Source organism: Pleuronectes platessa, chromosome 8 (assembly GCF_947347685.1).
Source record: "Pleuronectes platessa chromosome 8, fPlePla1.1, whole genome shotgun sequence".
Lineage (NCBI taxonomy): Eukaryota > Metazoa > Chordata > Actinopteri > Pleuronectiformes > Pleuronectidae > Pleuronectes > Pleuronectes platessa.
Genome location: NC_070633.1, coordinates 18225952 through 18246667, shown reverse-complemented (window position 1 = coordinate 18246667; position 20716 = coordinate 18225952). Strand labels below are relative to the sequence as shown.

General features: G+C 41.5%; 6 protein-coding genes across 6 annotated transcripts; all 6 read left to right on the top strand.

Moving 5' to 3' along the window:
- The first annotated feature begins 533 nt into the window (after positions 1-533).
- On the top strand, positions 534-2903 carry LOC128445598 (protocadherin alpha-8-like). The gene has a single exon (XM_053428349.1). The coding sequence runs from the start codon at positions 534-536 to the stop codon at positions 2901-2903; it is 2370 nt and encodes a 789-aa protein (XP_053284324.1).
- Positions 2904-3853: 950 nt separating this feature from the next.
- Positions 3854-6229, top strand: LOC128445597 (protocadherin alpha-8-like). The gene has a single exon (XM_053428348.1). It carries the CDS (start codon positions 3854-3856, stop codon positions 6227-6229), a length of 2376 nt encoding a protein of 791 aa, XP_053284323.1.
- A 949-nt stretch (positions 6230-7178) lies between these two features.
- On the top strand, positions 7179-9539 carry LOC128445595 (protocadherin alpha-8-like). Its single transcript, XM_053428347.1, has one exon. It carries the CDS (start codon positions 7179-7181, stop codon positions 9537-9539), a length of 2361 nt encoding a protein of 786 aa, XP_053284322.1.
- Positions 9540-10502: 963 nt separating this feature from the next.
- On the top strand, positions 10503-12898 carry LOC128446234 (protocadherin alpha-8-like). Its single transcript, XM_053429230.1, has one exon. The coding sequence runs from the start codon at positions 10532-10534 to the stop codon at positions 12896-12898; it is 2367 nt and encodes a 788-aa protein (XP_053285205.1). The 5' UTR covers positions 10503-10531.
- A 915-nt stretch (positions 12899-13813) lies between these two features.
- LOC128445594 (protocadherin alpha-8-like) lies at positions 13814-16288 on the top strand. The gene has a single exon (XM_053428346.1). The coding sequence runs from the start codon at positions 13916-13918 to the stop codon at positions 16286-16288; it is 2373 nt and encodes a 790-aa protein (XP_053284321.1). The 5' UTR covers positions 13814-13915.
- Positions 16289-17319: 1031 nt separating this feature from the next.
- Positions 17320-20357, top strand: LOC128445593 (protocadherin alpha-8-like). Its single transcript, XM_053428345.1, has 2 exons — positions 17320-19787; positions 20352-20357. The coding sequence occupies exons 1-2, from the start codon at positions 17430-17432 to the stop codon at positions 20355-20357; spliced, it is 2364 nt and encodes a 787-aa protein (XP_053284320.1). The 5' UTR covers positions 17320-17429.
- Positions 20358-20716: the final 359 nt, after the last annotated feature.

Here is a 20716-nt window from a genome sequence, read left to right as displayed (position 1 = left end):
TGAGGAGATTGAGTTCTCAATGTGTTTTCTTAGACACCATTCTAGTGTATTAATATAAATCCGGACGTATCTGCTCTAACTTTCCCTAAAATTCCTTGATAAATTGGATCTTGTACAATGGCTATTAGGCTGTAGTGTGGTGGACATTGTGTCCATGGTGTAATTGACAGTACGTCTATCATACCACAGTTTCAATCTTGTCATCTTGGACTGTGGCAACACACTAATATCTTCGTTTATGTGCCGGGTTAGAAATGGGTCATATTGTGCTCTGTCCACGAGGTGTCAGTATCATATCAGCATCCATTATTGCGTTATGGAGTTGGCCCTGCCCCTTCCAGCGAGGTTTTGTTCTGATCGACAGACAGAACGCTGTAAACCTTCCACACAAACGACTGATGCCGTTACGCGCAGAGTGAGGCTGAAAATATGGGAGACGGTTATTCAGCGTAATTTAGGTTTAAGACGAATTCCTCCTTCATTAGTACCTTTGAGTGGATGTAACAATAACTACAGCGGTCTGAGCTGAGGCGATGGGACAAAGACGAGGAATATACGCCTGGTGGGTGGCCTTCCGTTTTTCGGTGATGCTGAGCTGCGTGATGCGGGTTTCAGCTCAGATCAAATATTCTGTTCCAGAGGAAGTGAAGGTGGGATCTATTGTTGGAAACGTCGCAAAGGATCTAGGACTCGACATCACTTCATTGGATGAAAGGCGCTTTCGTATCGTCTCCGGAACAGAAGATTCTCAGTTTGAAGTCCATCAGAACAATGGCGTGTTGTATGTGCGTAAAAGCATCGACCGAGAGGAGCTCTGTGAAAGCGCTTCGCCGTGTGTAGTAAACCTGAAAATGGTCGCTGAGAATCCAATGGAAATACATTATGTGGCAGTGGAAATCGTTGATGTCAATGATCATTCACCCAGTTTTCAGGAGGAAGAAAAAATATTAGAAATGTTTGAGTCTACTGTTTCCGGTAAACGCTTCCAGTTACCAACCGCTCGTGATCCCGATGTTGGCATCAATACAGTACGTGTTTATAAATTAAACCATAACGAATATTTTAGCATAAGAGAGAGAGGAGAAGACAAGACACCATTTCTAGTTTTACAAAAGTCTCTAGATCGGGAAAAGCACAATGAGCACAGACTGATACTCACAGCAGTAGATGGTGGAAATCCACCGAGATCAGGGACTCTTAATGTCACAGTCATAGTCTTAGATTCAAATGATAATCATCCGATATTTAGCCAAGAATTGTATTCCGTAACAGTACCTGAAAATGTCAAAGCTGAAACAAGTGTAATAACAGTAAGTGCAACCGATCTTGATGAAGGTGCAAATGGAGATATTGAATATTCTTTTGGCGGCGAACTTGCCCCGAAAATATATGATATGTTTATTATAGATAAAGACTCTGGTGAAATTCGAGTAAAGGGAGAAATTGACTTTGAGAAGAATGAGGTTTTTAAGTTAGACGTCCATGCCACTGACAAAGGACAACCTCCAATGAGCACTGATTGCAGAGTGATAATCAAAGTTCTGGACGAAAATGACAACAAACCTGAAATAGAGGTGACGTCGCTGTCACAGATGGTGTCTGAGGACTCAAAACCCGGGACGGTGGTTTCTCTGATTAGTATTACTGACAGAGACGCCGGTTTAAACGGTAAAGTCATATGTAGTCTCTCAGATAATGTGCCATTCGAATTAAAACCGTCATTTCAAGATAACATGTACTCGTTAGTTTTGAAAAATCGTTTGGATCGAGAATTAGTGTCACATTATGAAATTAAACTCACAGCAACAGACTGTGGGCAGCCTCCCCTGTCTACATTCAAAACTCTGAGTATTGACGTATCAGACGTGAATGATAACAACCCTCAGTTTCTGCAGAATCCAATCGAACTTTACCTGGTGGAAAATAACGTGCCAGGAAATATGATATTTTCCGTGACAGCTTCGGATAAAGACTTGAATGAAAACGCGGCTTTAACTTATAATATTGTAAGAGGGGAAGGTAGCCAAGTTAAAAATGCAGCATTTTTAAGCATTAACTCAGATAATGGACAAATATCAGCGCTGAAAAGTTTCGACTTTGAAGCCGTGAAAAAGTTCCAGTTCCACGTTGTTGCGTCAGATTCTGGAACTCCGTCACTGAGCAGCAACGTCACAGTGAACGTGTTCATTCTGGATCAGAACGACAACGCTCCAGTCATCCTGTATCCAGTCAGCTCCAACGGTTCTGCTGAAGGTGTGGAGGAGATTCCCCGCAATGTGAACGCAGGACACTTGGTGACTAAAGTCAGAGCCTATGACGCTGATATAGGATATAACGGCTGGTTACTGTTTTCACTGCAGGAAGTTACTGACCACAGTCTCTTTGGTTTGGACCGCTATACAGGACAGATCAGAACACTTCGCTCATTCACAGAGACAGACGAGGCTGAGCACAAGCTGCTCATACTGGTCAAAGACAATGGGAACGTATCACTCTCTGCAACAGCTACTGTCATCGTCAAAGTTGTGGAGCCCAAAGAAGCTTTTGCAGCTTCTGATGTGAAAAGTTCAACAAAAGCAGAGGAAGACAATAATGTGACTTTTTACCTGATGATAACTGTGGGCTCAGTTTCAGCTCTTTTTCTCGTCAGTATCATCGTGCTGATTTCAATGCAGTGCTCAAAGTCCACAGACTATACTTCTAAATATCTGCCAGAGCCTAATTATGATGGGACACTGTGTCACAGCATCCAGTACAGATCTGGAGACAAACGCTACATGTTAGTTGGACCCAGGATGAGTATAGGATCTACTATAGCCCCAGGAAGCCATGCCAATACACTAATGCTGCCTGACAGGAGAGGGATATCTGGAGAGGTAAGACATGTTTTGATTTCGAATTAATGTATGGTTTACTAACCCACAAAAAATTGACTCTGAGCTGGTAAAGAAGGTAACATCAAGGTAGATAAGATTACCTCTATAATCTTTTAAAACTATTTGTTCATTCCTGTTTTAATTATTGTGTGTTCAATATTCACTATTTGTCTCTTAGTAATTTCAAATGTACTGGCTACTACAATGACATAGTGTTTAAATGTGCCGAGTTTTATTTGTGGTGTAAATGGCAAACAGGTGATTTGGTATTTAAGTTTCAGTTCGAATATGTATTTTGAATCAACAGCTTTAAAAACAAAGGACTTTAGTGCACTGTCCATGGTGCTGACACTGAGTCACGCTATGCCAATGGAGAGGATTTTTAAGGAAGAAGGTTTTAATGCTATGTTTCTTTCATCTATGGATTTTAACGAGCGGATTTGTGGCTTGTATTTGACGTGATTGAGTTCTCAATGTGTTTTCTTACACACCACTCTAGTGTATTAATATAAATCCTGACGCATCTGCTCCAACTTTCCCGGGAAAGTTGGATGTCGTACAATGGCTATTAGGATGTAGTGTGGTTGACATTGTGTCCATGGTGTAATTGACAATACGTCTATCATACCACAGTTTCAATCTTGTCATCTTGGACTGTGGCAACAAACTAATATCTTCGTTTATCTGCCGTGTTAGAAATGGGTCATATTGTGCTCTGTCCACGAGGTGTCAGTATCATATCAGCCTCCATTATTGCGTTATGGAGTTGGCCCTGCCCCTTCCAGCGAGGTTTTGTTCTGATCGACAGACAGATCGCTGTAAACCTTCCACACAAACGACTGATGCGGTTACGCGCATAGTGAGGCTGAAAATATGGGAGACGGTTCTTCAGCATACTTTACGTTTTAGACGAATTCCTCCTTCATTAGTATCTTTGAGTGGATGTAACCATAACTACAGTAGTCTGAGCTGAGACGATGGAACAAAGACGAGGAATATACGCCTGGTGGGTGGCCTTCCGTTTTTCGGTGATGCTGAGCTGCGTGATGCGGGTTTCAGCTCAGATCAAATATTCTGTTCCAGAGGAAGTGAAGGTGGGATCTATTGTTGGAAACGTCGCAAAGGATCTAGGACTCGACATCACTACATTGGATGAAAGACGCTTTCGTATCGTCTCCGGAACAGAAGATTCTCAGTTTGAAGTCCATCAGAACAATGGCGTGTTGTATGTGCGTAAAAGCATCGACCGAGAGGAGCTCTGTGAAAGCGCTTCTCCGTGTGTAGTAAACCTGAAAATGGTCGCGGAGAATCCGATGGAAATACATTATGTGGCAGTGGAAATCGTTGATGTCAATGATCATTCACCAAGTTTTCAGGAGGAAGAACATGTATTAGAAATAGCTGAGTCTACTCTCCCCGGTAAACGCTTCCAATTACCAACAGCGCACGACCCAGATGTTGGCATCAATACAGTACGTGTGTATAAATTAAACCATAACGAATATTTTAGCATACAAATAAGAGAGAGGGGAGAGGACAAGATACCATTCTTAGTTTTACAAAAGTCTCTAGATCGAGAAAAGCACAATGAGCATAATCTGATACTAACAGCGGTTGATGGTGGAAATCCTCCGAGATCAGGGACTCTTAATGTCACAGTCATAGTCTTAGATTCAAACGATAATCATCCTATATTTACCCAAGAGGTGTATTCAGTAACACTACCTGAAAATGTCAAAGCTGAAACAAGTGTTATTACATTAACTGCAACTGATCTGGATGAAGGTGCAAATGGAGATATTGAATATTTGTTTGGTGGTAAAATTGACCGGAAAATATACGACATGTTTATTTTAGATAAAGACACTGGTGAAATTCGAGTAAAGGGCAATATTGACTTTGAACAGATTGAGGTTTTTAAGTTAGACGTCCATGCCACTGACAAAGGACATCTTCCAATGAGTACTGATTGTAGAGTGATAATCAAAGTTCTGGACGAAAATGACAACACACCCGAGATAGAGGTGACGTCGCTGTCACAGATGGTGTCTGAAGACTCGAAGCCCGGGACAGTGGTTTCTCTCATTAGTATTACTGACAGAGACGCCGGTTTAAACGGTAAAGTCATATGTAGTCTCTCAGATAATGTGCCATTCGAATTAAAACCGTCATTTCAAGATAACATGTACTCGTTAGTTTTGAAAAATCGTTTGGATCGAGAATTAGTGTCACATTATGAAATTGAACTAAAAGCGACAGACTGTGGGCAGCCTCCCCTGTCTACATTCAAAACTCTGAGTATTGACGTATCAGACGTGAATGATAACAACCCTCAGTTTCTGCAGAATCCAATCGAACTTTACCTGGTGGAAAATAACGTGCCAGGAAATAGGATATTTTCCGTGACAGCTTCGGATAAAGACTTGAATGAAAACGCGGCTTTAACTTACAATATTGTAAGAGGGGAAGGTAGTCAAGTTAAAAATGCAGCATTTTTAAGCATTAACTCAGATAATGGACAAATATCAGCGCTGAAGAGTTTCGACTTTGAAGCCGTGAAAAAGTTCAAGTTCCACGTTGTTGCGTCAGATTCCGGAACTCCGTCACTGAGCAGCAACGTCACAGTGAACGTGTTCATTCTGGATCAGAACGACAACGCTCCAGTCATCCTGTATCCAGTCAGCTCCAACGGTTCTGCTGAAGGTGTGGAGGAGATTCCCCGCAATATGAACGCAGGACACTTGGTGACTAAAGTCAGAGCCTATGACGCTGATATAGGATATAACGGCTGGTTACTGTTTTCACTGCAGGAAGTTACTGACCACAGTCTCTTTGGTTTGGACCGCTATACAGGACAGATCAGAACACTTCGCTCATTCACAGAGACAGACGAGGCTGAGCACAAGCTGCTCATACTGGTCAAAGACAATGGGAACGTGTCACTCTCAGCAACAGCTACTGTCATCGTCAAAGTTGTGGAGCCCAAAGAAGCTTTTGCAGCTTCTGATGTGAAAAGTTCAGCAAAAGCAGATCAGGAGAGTGATGTGACTTTTTACCTGATGATAACTGTGGGCTCAGTTTCAGCTCTTTTTCTCGTCAGTATCATCGTGCTGATTTCAATGCAGTGCTCAAAGTCCACAGACTACACTTCTAAATATCTACCAGAGCCTAATTATGATGGGACACTATGTCACAGCATTCAGTACAGATCTGGAGACAAACGCTACATGTTAGTTGGACCCAGGATGAGTATAGGATCTACTATAGCCCCAGGAAGCCATGCCAACACACTAATGCTGCCTGACAGGAGAGGGACATCTGGAGAGGTAAGACATGTTTTGATTTCGAATTAATGTATGGTTTATTAACCCACAAAAAATTGACTCTGAGCTGGTAAAGAAGGTAACATCAAGGTAGATAAGATTACCTCTATAATCTTTTAAAACTATTTGTTCATTCCTGTTTTAATTTTGTGTGTTCAATATTCACTATTTGTCTCTTAGTAATTTCAAATGTACTGGCTACTACAATGACACAGTGTTTAAATGTGCCGAGTTTTATTTGTGGTGTAAAAGTTAAACAGGTGATTTTGTATTTAAGTTTCAGTTCGAATATGTATTTTGAATCAACAGCTTTAAAAACAAAGGACTTTAGTGCACTGTCCATGGTGCTGACACTGAGTCACGCTATGCCAATGGAGAGGATTTTTAAGGAAGAAGGTTTTAATGCTATGTTTCTTTCATCTCTGGATTTTAACGAGCGGATTTGTGGCTTGTATTTGACGTGATTGAGTTCTCAATGTGTTTTCTTACACACCACTCTAGTGTATTAATATAAATCCTGACGCATCTGCTCCAACTTCCCCGGGATAGTTGGATGTTGTACAATGGCTATAAGGATGTAGTGTGGTGGATATTGTGTCCATGGTGTAATTGACAATACGTCTATCATACCACAGTTTCAATCTTGTCATCTTGGACTGTGGCAACAAACTAATATCTTCGTTTATCTGCCGTGTTAGAAATGGGTCATATTGTGCTCTGTCCACGAGGTGTCAGTATCATATCAGCCTCCATTATTGCGTTATGGAGTTGGCCCTGCCCCTTCCAGCGAGGTTTTGTTCTGATCGACAGACAGAACGCTGTAAACCTTCCACACAAACGACTGATGCGGTTACGCGCAGAGTGAGGCTGAAAATATGGGAGACGGTTCTTCAGCGTACTTTACGTTTTAGACAAATTCCTCCTTCATAAGTATCTTTGAGTGGATGTAACCATAACTACAGTAGTCTGAGCTGAGACGATGGGACAAAGACGAGGAATATACGCCTGGTGGGTGGCCTTCCGTTTTTCGGTGATGCTGAGCTGCGTGATGCGGGTTTCAGCTCAGATCAAATATTCTGTTCCAGAGGAAGTGAAGGTGGGATCTATTGTTGGAAACGTCGCAAAGGATCTAGGACTCGACATCACTTCATTGGATGAAAGACGCTTTCGTATCGTCTCCGGAACAGAAGACTCTCAATTTGAAGTCCATCAGAACAATGGCGTGTTGTATGTGCGTAAAAGCATCGACCGAGAGGAGCTCTGTGAAAGCGATTCGCCGTGTGTAGTAAACCTGAAAATGGTCGCTGAGAATCCGATGGAAATACATTATGTGGCAGTGGAAATCGTTGATGTAAACGACCATACACCAAGTTTTCAGGAGGAAGAACATGTATTAGAAATTTCTGAGTCTACTGTTCCAGGTAAACGCTTCCAATTACCAACAGCGCACGACCCAGATGTTGGCATCAATACAGTACGTGTGTATAAATTAAACCATAACGAATATTTAAGCATACAAATAAGAGAGAGGGGAGAGGACAAGATACCATTCTTAGTTTTACAAAAGTCTCTAGATCGAGAAAAGCACATTGAGCTCAAACTGATACTGACTGCGGTTGATGGTGGAAATCCACCGAGATCAGGGACTCTTAACGTCACAGTCATAGTCTTAGATTCAAACGATAATCATCCGATATTTAGCCAAGAGGTGTATTCAGTAACACTACCTGAAAATGTCAAAGCTGAAACAAATGTAATTACAGTATCTGCAACTGATCTGGATGAAGGTGCAAATGGACATATTGAATATGTGTTTGGTGGTAAAATTGACCAGAAAATCTACGACATGTTTGTCTTAGATAAAGACACCGGTGAAATTCAAGTGAAGGGAGATATTGACTTTGAGAAGAATGAGGTTTTTAAGTTAGACGTCCATGCCACTGACAAAGGACAACCTCCAATGAGCACTGATTGCAGAGTGATAATCAAAGTTCTGGACGAAAATGACAACAAACCTGAAATAGAGGTGACGTCGCTGTCACAGATGGTGTCTGAAGACTCAAAACCCGGGACAGTGGTTTCTCTGATTAGTATTACTGACAGAGACGCCGGTTTAAATGGTAAAGTCATATGTAGTCTCTCAGATAATGTACCATTCGAATTAAAACCGTCATTTCAAGATAACATGTACTCGTTAGTTCTGAAAAATCGTTTGGATCGAGAATTAGTGTCACATTATGAAATTGAACTAACAGCAACAGACTGTGGGCAGCCTCCCCTGTCTACATTCAAAACTCTGAGTATTGACGTATCAGACGTGAATGATAACAACCCTCAGTTTCTGCAGAATCCAATCGAACTTTACCTGGTGGAAAATAACGTGCCAGGAAATATGATATTTTCCGTGACAGCTTCGGATAAAGACTTGAATGAAAACGCAGCTTTAACTTATAATATTGTAAGAGGGGAAGGTAGCCAAGTTAAAAATGCAGCATTTTTAAGCATTAACTCAGATAATGGACAAATATCAGCGCTGAAGAGTTTCGACTTTGAAACCGTGAAAACCTTCCAGTTCCACGTTGTTGCGTCAGATTCTGGAACTCCGTCACTGAGCAGCAACGTCACAGTGAACGTGTTCATTCTGGATCAGAACGACAACGCTCCAGTCATCCTGTATCCAGTCAGCTCCAACGGTTCTGCTGAAGGTGTGGAGGAGATTCCCCGCAATGTGAACGCAGGACACTTGGTGACTAAAGTCAGAGCCTATGACGCTGATATAGGATATAACGGCTGGTTACTGTTTTCACTGCAGGAAGTTACTGACCACAGTCTCTTTGGTTTGGACCGCTATACAGGACAGATCAGAACACTTCGCTCATTCACAGAGACAGACGAGGCTGAGCACAAGCTGCTCATACTGGTCAAAGACAATGGGAACGTATCACTCTCAGCAACAGCTACTGTCATCGTCAAAGTTGTGGAGCCCAAAGAAGCTTTTGCAGCTTCTGATGTGAAAAGTTCAACAAAAGCAGAGGAGGATAGTAACGTGACTTTTTACCTGATGATAACTGTGGGCTCAGTTTCAGCTCTTTTTCTCGTCAGTATCATCGTACTGATTTCAATGCAGTGCTCAAAGTCCACAGACTACACTTCTAAATATCTGCCAGAGCCTAATTATGATGGGACACTGTGTCACAGCATCCAGTACAGATCTGGAGACAAACGCTACATGTTAGTTGGACCCAGGATGAGTATAGGATCTACTATAGCCCCAGGAAGCCATGCCAACACACTAATGCTGCCTGACAGGAGGGGGATGTCTGGAGAGGTAAGAGCTTGAAATAATATTATATTTTGCACACACTGAGTGCTGTGGTATCGCGTTGTATTGAATGGCATGTTTTCCTCATATCAATACTAAGGCCACTACAAACCAGTTTTAAACAATCTCAGACCTTAGGTTAGGTTCAATGGTTTTATTTGAAACATTTATTCCGACTTCATTTAGAAAGACAATAATCATAGAAATTGTTCGCTTTAAAGAGGAAGATAAGTAATTTTAAAAATCCATGTCTCAAAACAATTACACTTAATGCATTGTTTTTTTTGTCAAGGCTCGATAAATACCTATCATCTATGGACTAGTTTATCTCCTTTCATCTGATGTAGTCCATCTTAATCTTTGGTCGTCATAGTGTGTGAATATTCCTTTAAATCCTGAAATACGAATACGTTTTTGGTGAATCCTTTGTTTGTTGGAGTAATGCTGATGAGTTAAGAGATCTTTTATTGTGGTAGAACGCCTGAGTTTGGTCGCTGTCTATGGTGCTGAAAAGTATTGGCTTTTTCTAGTTACATGGAACATGGAGCACAAACAAATAAGCATAGAAGCTAACATTTTGCAAGTCCACTTATTGCAAGTAATTTTAACATCTACAACAAATAAGCTCTTCCTATGGTTCATCTGAAGACATTCTGCTCATATTGTATGAACATGAAAACCTTCAATAAAATTAAGAATTTAAAATCTTGATTTTAAATTCACTGGAATGTGTTTGTTTTTCCCATCATATTGGAGAATGCATATCCTACTTATCCTGTGTCCTCTGGGTGTCAGTATTAGCCTTTATAGTGAATTCTGACGGTACCGTGTCCCTCCCCTCACAAAGCTTTTGTTTGCTCACTGCAAGAGGCAGAGGGCACAGTTGAACCAAGCTCGTCAACCGATGGTGTCTTGCTGAATTTTTCACTATGCGACGCACTGGCGGTTGGATATAGCAAACCATTTTTGCAGCAACGGGATTTTGTGTGTTTATATTTTGCTGGAAAACGATGGAGGCTAGAGCAGAGCCTCGAAGAAGGAACTCCACCGGATTCTCCTTCTATTTGGCTCTACTGTTTTTTATCGGAAAACGAGCTCTGGCAGAAATAAGGTATTCGATTCCAGAGGAGGTAAAAGACGGAACTGTGGTCGGAAATGCTGCGAAGGATCTTGGCCTTGATATCAATTCTCTGTTTGAAAGACGGTTCCGTGTCGTTTCTGAATCTAAGGAGACGTTTTTTGATGTAAACCAGGACAATGGGGCGCTGTACGTTCATAAGAAAATCGACCGAGAGGAGCTCTGTCAGGGCAGTGGTGCTTGTTTAGTAGAGCTTAAGATCCTCGTTGAAAACCCATTGGAAATTCACTACGTGGTTGTAGAAATTACGGATGTGAACGATCACGCTCCCAGTTTTCCTGAAAAACACCAGATATTTGAAATAGGTGAACAAACGCTGCCAGGAAAGCGGTTTCAGCTGCACTCGGCTCGTGACCCGGATGCTGGAATTAACTCGGTTCGCACATACACGTTATCATCAAATGATCACTTCACGATAGATATTCGTCAAAGCGATGAAGACAAAATACCATTTTTAGTGCTGAAAAAGTCACTGGACAGAGAACAAACGAGCAAACACCTGCTTTTTGTTACAGCGAGTGACGGAGGTAAACCTCCGAGATCAGGTACACTTAATGTTTCCATTATTGTTCTTGATACTAATGACAATCGCCCTGTATTCAGTCAGGAGATTTACCAAATTGAAATACAAGAAAATGTTCCAGTCGGTACATCAGTATTAAAAATAAATGCGACGGATCCTGATGAAGACAGCGGTGGCGAAATTGAATACAACCTTGGAAAAACTGTGAAGAAAAAAGTCTATGATATCTTTGAATTGGATAAATTAACTGGAGAGATCAGAGTAAAGGGAGACGTGGACTATGAAGAAAACGACGTTTATAAACTTGATATTGAGGCATCCGATAAAGGAACACCTCCACTGACAGGTGAGTGTAGAGTCATTATTAAGATTAAAGACGTCAACGACAATCCCCCTGAAATAGAAGTGACGTCACTGTCAGATAAAGTGTCAGAAGACTCAAAACCTGGAACAGTTGTTTCACTTATTAGTGTGCGGGACAAAGACTCAAATATAAATGGAAAAATGATTTCAAGTATAATATCTGACGTTCCGTTTCAGTTACAGCCGTCGTACAAAGAGAACACTTATTCAGTTATTACTAAGGGATTTTTGGATCGAGAGCAGGTGTCACATTATGAAATAACAATACAAGCTACCGACGGTGGTGACCCTCCCTTGTCCACCTTTAAAACTCTTAGCATTCAGGTGACAGACGTTAATGACAACAGTCCTCAATTCTCCCAAAACCCATTACAGTTTTATCTGTCAGAAAATAATGTTGCTGGAAAGTCGATTTTCTCTGTGAGCGCCACGGACAGTGATTTAAATGACAATGCAGCTGTTTCCTATCATATTGTCAGACAGGGGAGTAAAAACGATATATTGTCTTTCCTGAATGTAAATCCTGATAATGGACACATCACAGCACTAAAAAGTTTCGACTTTGAAACGGTGAAAACTTTCCAGTTCCACGTTGTAGCGTCAGATTCAGGAACTCCGTCACTGAGCAGCAACGTCACAGTGAACGTGTTCATTCTGGATCAGAACGACAACGCTCCAGTCATCCTGTATCCAGTCAGCTCCAACGGTTCTGCTGAAGGTGTGGAGGAGATTCCCCGCAATGTGAACGCAGGACACTTGGTGACTAAAGTCAGAGCCTATGACGCTGATATAGGATATAACGGCTGGTTACTGTTTTCATTGCAGAAAGTTACTGACCACAGTCTCTTTGGCTTGGACCGCTATACAGGACAGATCAGAACACTTCGCTCATTCACAGAGACAGACGAGGCTGAGCACAAGCTGCTCATACTGGTCAAAGACAATGGGAACGTGTCACTCTCAGCAACAGCTACTGTCATCGTCAAAGTCGTGGAGCCCAAAGAAGCTTTTGCAGCTTCTGATGTGAAAAGCTCATCAAAAGCAGATGAGGACAATAATGTGACTTTTTACCTGATGATAACTGTGGGCTCAGTTTCAGCTCTTTTTCTCGTCAGTATCATCGTGCTGATCTCAATGCAGTGCTCAAAGTCCACAGACTACACTTCTAAATATCTACCAGAGCCTAATTATGATGGGACACTGTGTCACAGCATCCAGTACAGATCTGGAGACAAACGCTACATGTTAGTTGGTCCCAGGATGAGTATAGGATCTACTATAGCCCCAGGAAGCCATGCCAACACACTAATGCTGCCTGACAGGAGAGGGATATCTGGAGAGGTAAGAGTTTGAAATAATATTATATTTTGCACACACTGAGTGCTGTGGTATCGCTTTGTGTTGAATGGCATGTTTTCCTCATATCAATCCTAAGGCATACAATCCACAGAACACTACAAACCAGTTTTAAACAATCTCAGACCTTAGGTTAGGTTCAATGGTTTTATTTGAAACATTTATTCCGACTTCATTTAGAAAGACAATAATCATAGAAATTGTTCGCTTTAAAGAGGAAGATAAGTAATTTTAAAAATCCATGTCTCAAAACAATTACACTTAATGCATCCTTTTTTTTTTATCAAGGCTCGATAAATACCAATCATCTATGGACTAGTTTATCTCCTTTCATCTGATTGTAGTCCATCTTAATCTTTGGTCGTCATAGTGTGTGAATATTCCTTTAAATCCTGAAATACGAATACGTTTTTGGTGAATCATTTGTTTGTTGGAGTAATGTCGATGAGTTAAGAGATCTTTTATTATGGCAGAACGCTTGAATTTGGTCGCTGTCTATGGTGCTGAAAAGTTTTGGATTTTTGTAGTTATATGGAACATGGAGCACAAACAAATAAGCAAAAAAGCAAACATTAAAAAAGTCCACTAACTGCACGTAATTTGAACCTCTGCAACAAATAAGCTCTTCCTATGGTTCATCTGAAGACATTCTGCTCATATTTTATGAACATGAAAACCTTTAATAAAATTATGAATTTAAAATCTTGATGTTATGCAAGAGCCTCACTGGAATGAGTTTGTTTGTCCCATCATATTGGAGAATGCATATCCTACTTATCCTGTGTCCTCTGGGTGTCAGTATTAGCCTTTATAGTGAATTCTGACGGTACCGTGTCCCTCCCCTCACAAAGCTTTTGTCTGCTCACTGCAAGAGGCAGAGGGCACGGTTGAACCAAGCTCGTCAACCGATGGTGTCTTGCTGAATTTTTCACTATGCGACGCACTGGCGGTTGGATATAGCAAACCATTTTTGCAGCAACGGGATTTTGTGTGTTTATATTTTGCTGGAAAACGATGGAGGCTAGAGCACAGCCTCGAAGAAGGAACTCCACCGGATTCTCCATTTATTTGGCTTTACTGTTTTTTATCGGAAAACGAGCTCTGGCAGAAATAAGGTATTCGATTCCCGAGGAGGTAAAAGACGGAACTGTGGTCGGAAATGCTGCGAAGGATCTTGGCCTTGACATCAATTCTCTGTTTGAAAGACGGTTCCGTGTCGTTTCTGAATCTAAGGAGACGTTTTTTGATGTAAACCAGGACAATGGGGCGCTGTACGTTCATAAGAAAATCGACCGAGAGGAGCTCTGTAAGGGCAGTGGTGCTTGTTTAGTAGAGCTTAAGATCCTCGTTGAAAACCCATTGGAAATCCATTACGTGGTTATAGAAATTACTGATGTGAATGATCACTCCCCGAGTTTTAGTGAAAAAAACCAGACATTTAAAATATTTGAACAAACGCTTCCAGGAAAGCGGTTGCAGTTGCACACTGCCCGTGACCCGGATGCTGGAATTAACTCGGTTCGCACATACACGTTATCATCAAATGATCACTTTGCAATAGATATTCGTCAAAGCGATGAAGATAAAGTACCATTTTTAGTGCTGAAAAAGTCACTGGACAGAGAACAGACGAGCAAACACCTGCTTTTTGTTACAGCGATTGACGGAGGTAAACCTCCGAGATCCGGTACACTTAACGTTTCCATTATTGTTCTTGATAGTAACGACAATCGCCCTGTATTCAGTCAGGAGATTTACCAAATTGAAATACAAGAAAATGTTCCAGTAGGAACGTCCGTATTAAAAATAAATGCGACGGATCCTGATGAAGACACGAACGGAGAAATTGAATACAGCCTTGGTAAAACTCTGAAGAAAAAAGTCTATGATATCTTTGAATTGGACAAATTAACTGGAGAGATCAGAGTAAAGGGAGAAGTGGACTATGAAGAAAACGACGTTTATAAACTTGACATTGAGGCATCCGATAAAGGAACACCTCCGCTGACAGGTGAGTGTAGAGTCATTATTAAGATAAAAGACGTCAACGATAATCCCCCTGAAATAGATATAACGTCATTGTCAGATAAAGTGTCAGAAGACTCAAAACCTGGAACAGTTGTTTCACTTATTAGTGTGCGAGACAAAGACTCAAATATAAATGGAAAAATGATTTCAAGTATAATCTCTGACGTTCCGTTTCAGTTACAGCCGTCGTACAAAGAGAACACTTATTCGGTTATTACTAAGGGATTTTTGGATCGAGAGCATGTGTCAAATTATGAAATAACAATACAAGCTACCGACGGTGGTGACCCTCCCTTGTCCACCTTTAAAACTCTTAGCATTCAGGTGACAGACGTTAATGACAACAGTCCTCAATTCTCCCAAAACCCATTACAGATTTATCTGTCAGAAAATAATGTTGCTGGAAAGTCGATTTTCTCTGTGAGCGCCACGGACAGTGATTTAAATGACAATGCAGCTGTTTCCTATCATATTGTCAGACAGGGGAGTAAAAACGATATGTTGTCTTTCCTGAATGTAAATCCTGATAATGGACACATCACAGCACTAAAAAGTTTCGACTTTGAAACGGTGAAAACTTTCCAGTTCCACGTTGTTGCGTCAGATTCTGGAACTCCGTCACTGAGCAGCAACGTCACAGTGAACGTGTTCATTCTGGATCAGAACGACAACGCTCCAGTCATCCTGTATCCAGTCAGCTCCAACGGTTCTGCTGAAGGTGTGGAGGAGATTCCCCGCAATGTGAACGCAGGACACTTGGTGACTAAGGTCAGAGCCTATGACGCTGATATAGGATATAACGGCTGGTTACTGTTTTCACTGCAGGAAGTTACTGACCACAGTCTCTTTGGTTTGGACCGCTATACAGGACAGGTCAGAACTCTTCGCTCATTCACAGAGACAGACGAGGCTGAGCACAAGCTGCTCATACTGGTCAAAGACAATGGGAACGTGTCACTCTCAGCAACAGCTACTGTCATCGTCAAAGTCGTGGAGCCCAAAGAAGCATTTGCAGCTTCTGATGTGAAAAGTTCAACAAAAGCAGATCAGGACAATAATGTGACTTTTTACCTGATGATAACTGTGGGCTCAGTTTCAGCTCTTTTTCTCGTCAGTATCATCGTGCTGATTTCAATGCAGTGCTCAAAGTCCACAGACTACACTTCTAAATATCTACCAGAGCCTAATTATGATGGGACACTGTGTCACAGCATCCAGTACAGATCTGGAGACAAACGCTACATGTTAGTTGGACCCAGGATGAGTATAGGATCTACTATAGCCCCAGGAAGCCATGCCAACACACTAATGCTGCCTGACAGGAGGTCTGCACCTGGCGAGGTAAGAACATGTATCTAAATTTAAGATTATTGTTCATGCATTAACAAACTAACAAAGATAATATCCTCCTGAGCCATAGGATCAACTTGAGAAACTTAACATAATCAATGGTTACAGTAAAAGTTAAATATTGTTTCAATGGCCATTTGCTTAAAATCAGTGTATGTTTGGGCTTCAAAGAGATTATAGTGCTGTGGTGAGGGTACTTGTGCTGATGCTTTTTCCTGTTGGCATTTGAGTTGCAGTTGGAAAATGTTTTTTTTTAGTAATATTTATAGGCTACTCTTCAGGGGGATTCATGGAAAGTTAAAGGCATTTTTCGCAGCGCTGTACATGGTTCTTGGTCACATTTTAAACTTTAATGTTATTTTCTTTTAAAAGCTGTATGTATTTAGTTTATGAGTTCTTATGGATGGAAAGGATTTAATTCGTGGTCTGTGTTTTAGCCCATTTACTACAAATCAGTGCAGCTTAATATGCTTCTGTCTTTTAGGAATCTGGTTGTATTTCCAGGATTCCAGTGGTTCAATTAAACTAAGCTCACTCTCTTTTGTTTGATCTACTACTTAGGTTCTCACCTTCAGTCTATTTAAATTTCATTTACGTGTCATTTAGTTCATAAATTCCTGCACACTAGCGTGTGGTCTTAGGTAATTTGGTCACGCCGTGGTGACGTGTACATCTTGTTTTATTATATCGGCTGGAAGAGAGAGCAAACGTTGTGTCATTTTATCGACAATTGAAATGGTTTGTTCAGTTTTGAGACATTATAGCACCATCGCTGTTGTGTACCGGATAGGGATGAATGTTTATCTTAAGTATATTTGGATGTGTGAGCTAAATGTTAAGCTTTCTGGTCGGTGGAATCGTTTTTTTCTCCCCTCTATGGCGAATTTAACGGTGGAATTTCCCACTGGGTGTCAGTGTTACAGTACGGAATTGCAGAGGCTTCAGGACAAATAGACTCTGCCCCTTTCAGAGACAGTTTTTTGTCCGCCCGACCACAAAGGATGCAACCTATTCGGATTTTGTCCTTCAATCGCGCGCAGGCTTTTCTGAAACGTGATCTCAGGACGGCCGGGGTGTTTTAAGACGACGACATTTGAGGATGCTATTCTAAATGATTTACGCAGAAGGAGAGGAAGGATAAAGAGGCAGAATGATTTCTTGGTCGCGTCCGCTGCTGTTCTCTCTGCTGTTTTGCTTTGGCGAGCTGATCTTCGCCCAGATAAAATACACGACACCGGAGGAGGTCAAAGTGGGAGCTGTTGTTGGAAACGTGGCCAAAGATTTGGGCCTGGACGTCAGCACCTTGATTAACAGACGATTCCGTATCGTGTCCGGAGCTCAGGACGCGCTGTTTGAGGTAAACCCGAACAATGGGATTTTATATGTTCACAAGAATCTCGACCGAGAGCAGCTGTGCGATAAAAACGGAGCCTGCTTAATAGATGTGAAAATCGTTATTGAGAATCCGCTGGAAATTCATTATGTCACTGTGGAAATAACGGATGCAAACGACCACGCACCGACTTTTACGGAGAAAGAAAAGATAATTGAAATAGCAGAGACGACGCTGCCAGGGGCCCGGTTTCAGTTACCGGGCGCACGTGATCCTGATGTGGGAATAAATTCCGTGCAGCGTTATAAACTCAGTCAAAACGATGATTTTGCTGTGGAAATTCGAGATAGGGGAGACAATAAAATCCCTTTCTTGGTGTTACAGAGAAACTTGGACAGAGAGAAGAGAACAAACCACAGCTTGGTTTTAACCGCTATAGATGGAGGGACACCAGCAAAATCTGCGAATCTTAATCTCACCATAAAGGTTCTCGACATAAATGATAATAGGCCAATTTTTTCGAACGAGGTTTACTCTGTGATGTTACAGGAAAATGTTGCTATAGGTACAGTTTTAATAAAAGTACAAGCGACTGATCTAGATGAAGGCACTAATGGGGAGGTCGAGTATGCCTTCGGTGGTGACATTAATTCGAAAGTGTTGGAGCTTTTTAGCATCGATAGAAACACAGGTGAAATTCGAGTTAAAGGAAACATTGACTATGAGACAGCGGATGTTTTCAAGTTAGACGTCCAAGCCTCTGACAAAGGCCAGCCGCCGATGACAACAGACTGCAATATCCTAATAAAGATTCAAGATGTAAATGACAATAAACCAGAGATTGAGGTGACGTCAATATCCAACATGGTCCCAGAAGATTCAAAACACGGGACCGTGATTTCCCTCATCAGTGTCACAGACCCTGATTCTGGCCTGAATGGAAAAGTAATATGCAGTCTGACGGGGAATGTGCCATTCGACTTAAAACCATCCTTTAAGGAAAACATGTATTCATTAGTCACAAAAGAAAATCTTGACAGAGAAAGTGTGTCACATTATGACATAACAATAACGGCTACAGACTGTGGAGAGCCACCGCTCTCTGCGTTGAAAACTTTGAGTATTGAAGTGTCAGATGTCAATGATAACGCCCCAGAGTTCCCACACAGCCCCCTGGCGTTATATCTGATAGAAAACAACACACCTGGCGCATCGATATTATTCGTGAGTGCATTTGATAAAGATTTAAATGACAACGCGGCAGTGTCCTATCGGATTGGAAGGGGAGGTGTCCAGAATAATATGGCCTCTTTTCTAAATATTAATTCCGATAATGGGCACATTTCAGCGCTGAAAAGTTTTGACTTTGAAACGGTAAAAACTTTCCAGTTCCACGTTGTTGCGTCAGATTCTGGAACTCCGTCACTGAGCAGCAACGTCACTGTGCACGTGTTCATTCTGGATCAGAACGACAACACTCCAGTCATCCTGTATCCAGTCAGCTCCAACGGTTCTGCTGAAGGTGTGGAGGAGATTCCCCGCAATGTGAACGCAGGACACTTGGTGACTAAAGTCAGAGCCTATGACGCTGATATAGGATATAACGGCTGGTTACTGTTTTCACTGCAGGAAGTTACTGACCACAGTCTCTTTGGCTTGGACCGCTATACAGGACAGATCAGAACACTGCGCTCATTCACAGAGACAGACGAGGCTGAGCACAAGCTGCTCATACTGGTCAAAGACAATGGGAACGTGTCACTCTCAGCAACAGCTACTGTCATCGTCAAAGTCGTTGAGCCCAAAGAAGCTTTTGCAGCTTCTGATGTGAAAAGTTCAACAAAAGCAGATGAGGACAATAATGTGACTTTTTACCTGATGATTACTGTGGGCTCAGTTTCAGCTCTTTTTCTCGTCAGCATCATCGTGCTGATTTCAATGCAGTGCTCAAAGTCAACAGACTACACTTCTAAATATCTGCCAGAGCCTAATTATGATGGGACACTGTGTCACAGCATCCAGTACAGATCTGGAGACAAACGGTACATGTTAGTTGGACCCAGGATGAGTATAGGATCTACTATAGCCCCAGGAAGCCATGCCAATACACTAATGCTGCCTGACAGGAGAGGGATATCTGGAGAGGTAAGACAAACAAAAATCTTATATTTTCCAGTGCATAATATTGTATTTGCATTGTGGTCAAAGCTTTCTTCCTATCATTTGTTTAAATTACTCTTGTACATATTGTAAGAAGTTGTTTGAGTTTCTTCTCTCTCTTAACGTCTCACTGCCAACGGTTATAAAGTAGGATATTCAATTAATTAAAATGTTTAAACAGCAACACACTGGATGTGGCTAGACAGCTTTGTTTATAACAAACATCGGCGCTGTCCTGTTCTTGCACACTCATAGGTCATGAGGAATGTTATATACACAAAAAAGCTCATTTTCTTCGAAGTGGTCTGTCTGTATGGGCAGAATCTGATCGTGACCGCTGTCCGTGGTCCTGAAAAGGATGAACTGTTCAGCAAAACAGTAAATTGTCTTTACTTTTGAATATGTGGGCAGTAACTTTTCAGGTGGGATTCAGTTCATTCTAACTTCTAACCTATGTCTGATGTGAAAGTTGGTAGATGGAGCATTATGTGTGGAATGTTTAAACAGCATGACTGTGTTGTATTTTAGTTGTTGCAAATCGATGAGGATTCTCTTTCATCATTTCATGTTGTCTTTTAGTTGTAACTTACATTTGTCATAACCAGGACAGACATACACAAATCCATGACTGCTGTCCATGGTACTGACAAGCTGAATATGGTAAAACCAGTAAAGCAATGGAAAGTATTATTTGAATGATCAATCAAATTATTACGAGCAGACAATATCATCATTTTGGGCTTTTATTAGTTTCCCAAGACCTGAGTTTTGCTCTCATGTCAATAAGAGCGTTTGATAAGCTGATAAAGAGAACAGTTCCCTGTAACAACCTCTGGGTGTCACTATCAAATCATGAAACCATAAACGTCTTCATCCCACCCCTTGCAAACCTTTTGTTTGACATTTTATCAGTGCAAGGGAAGCAGTTGAATCAAGCCCACCGA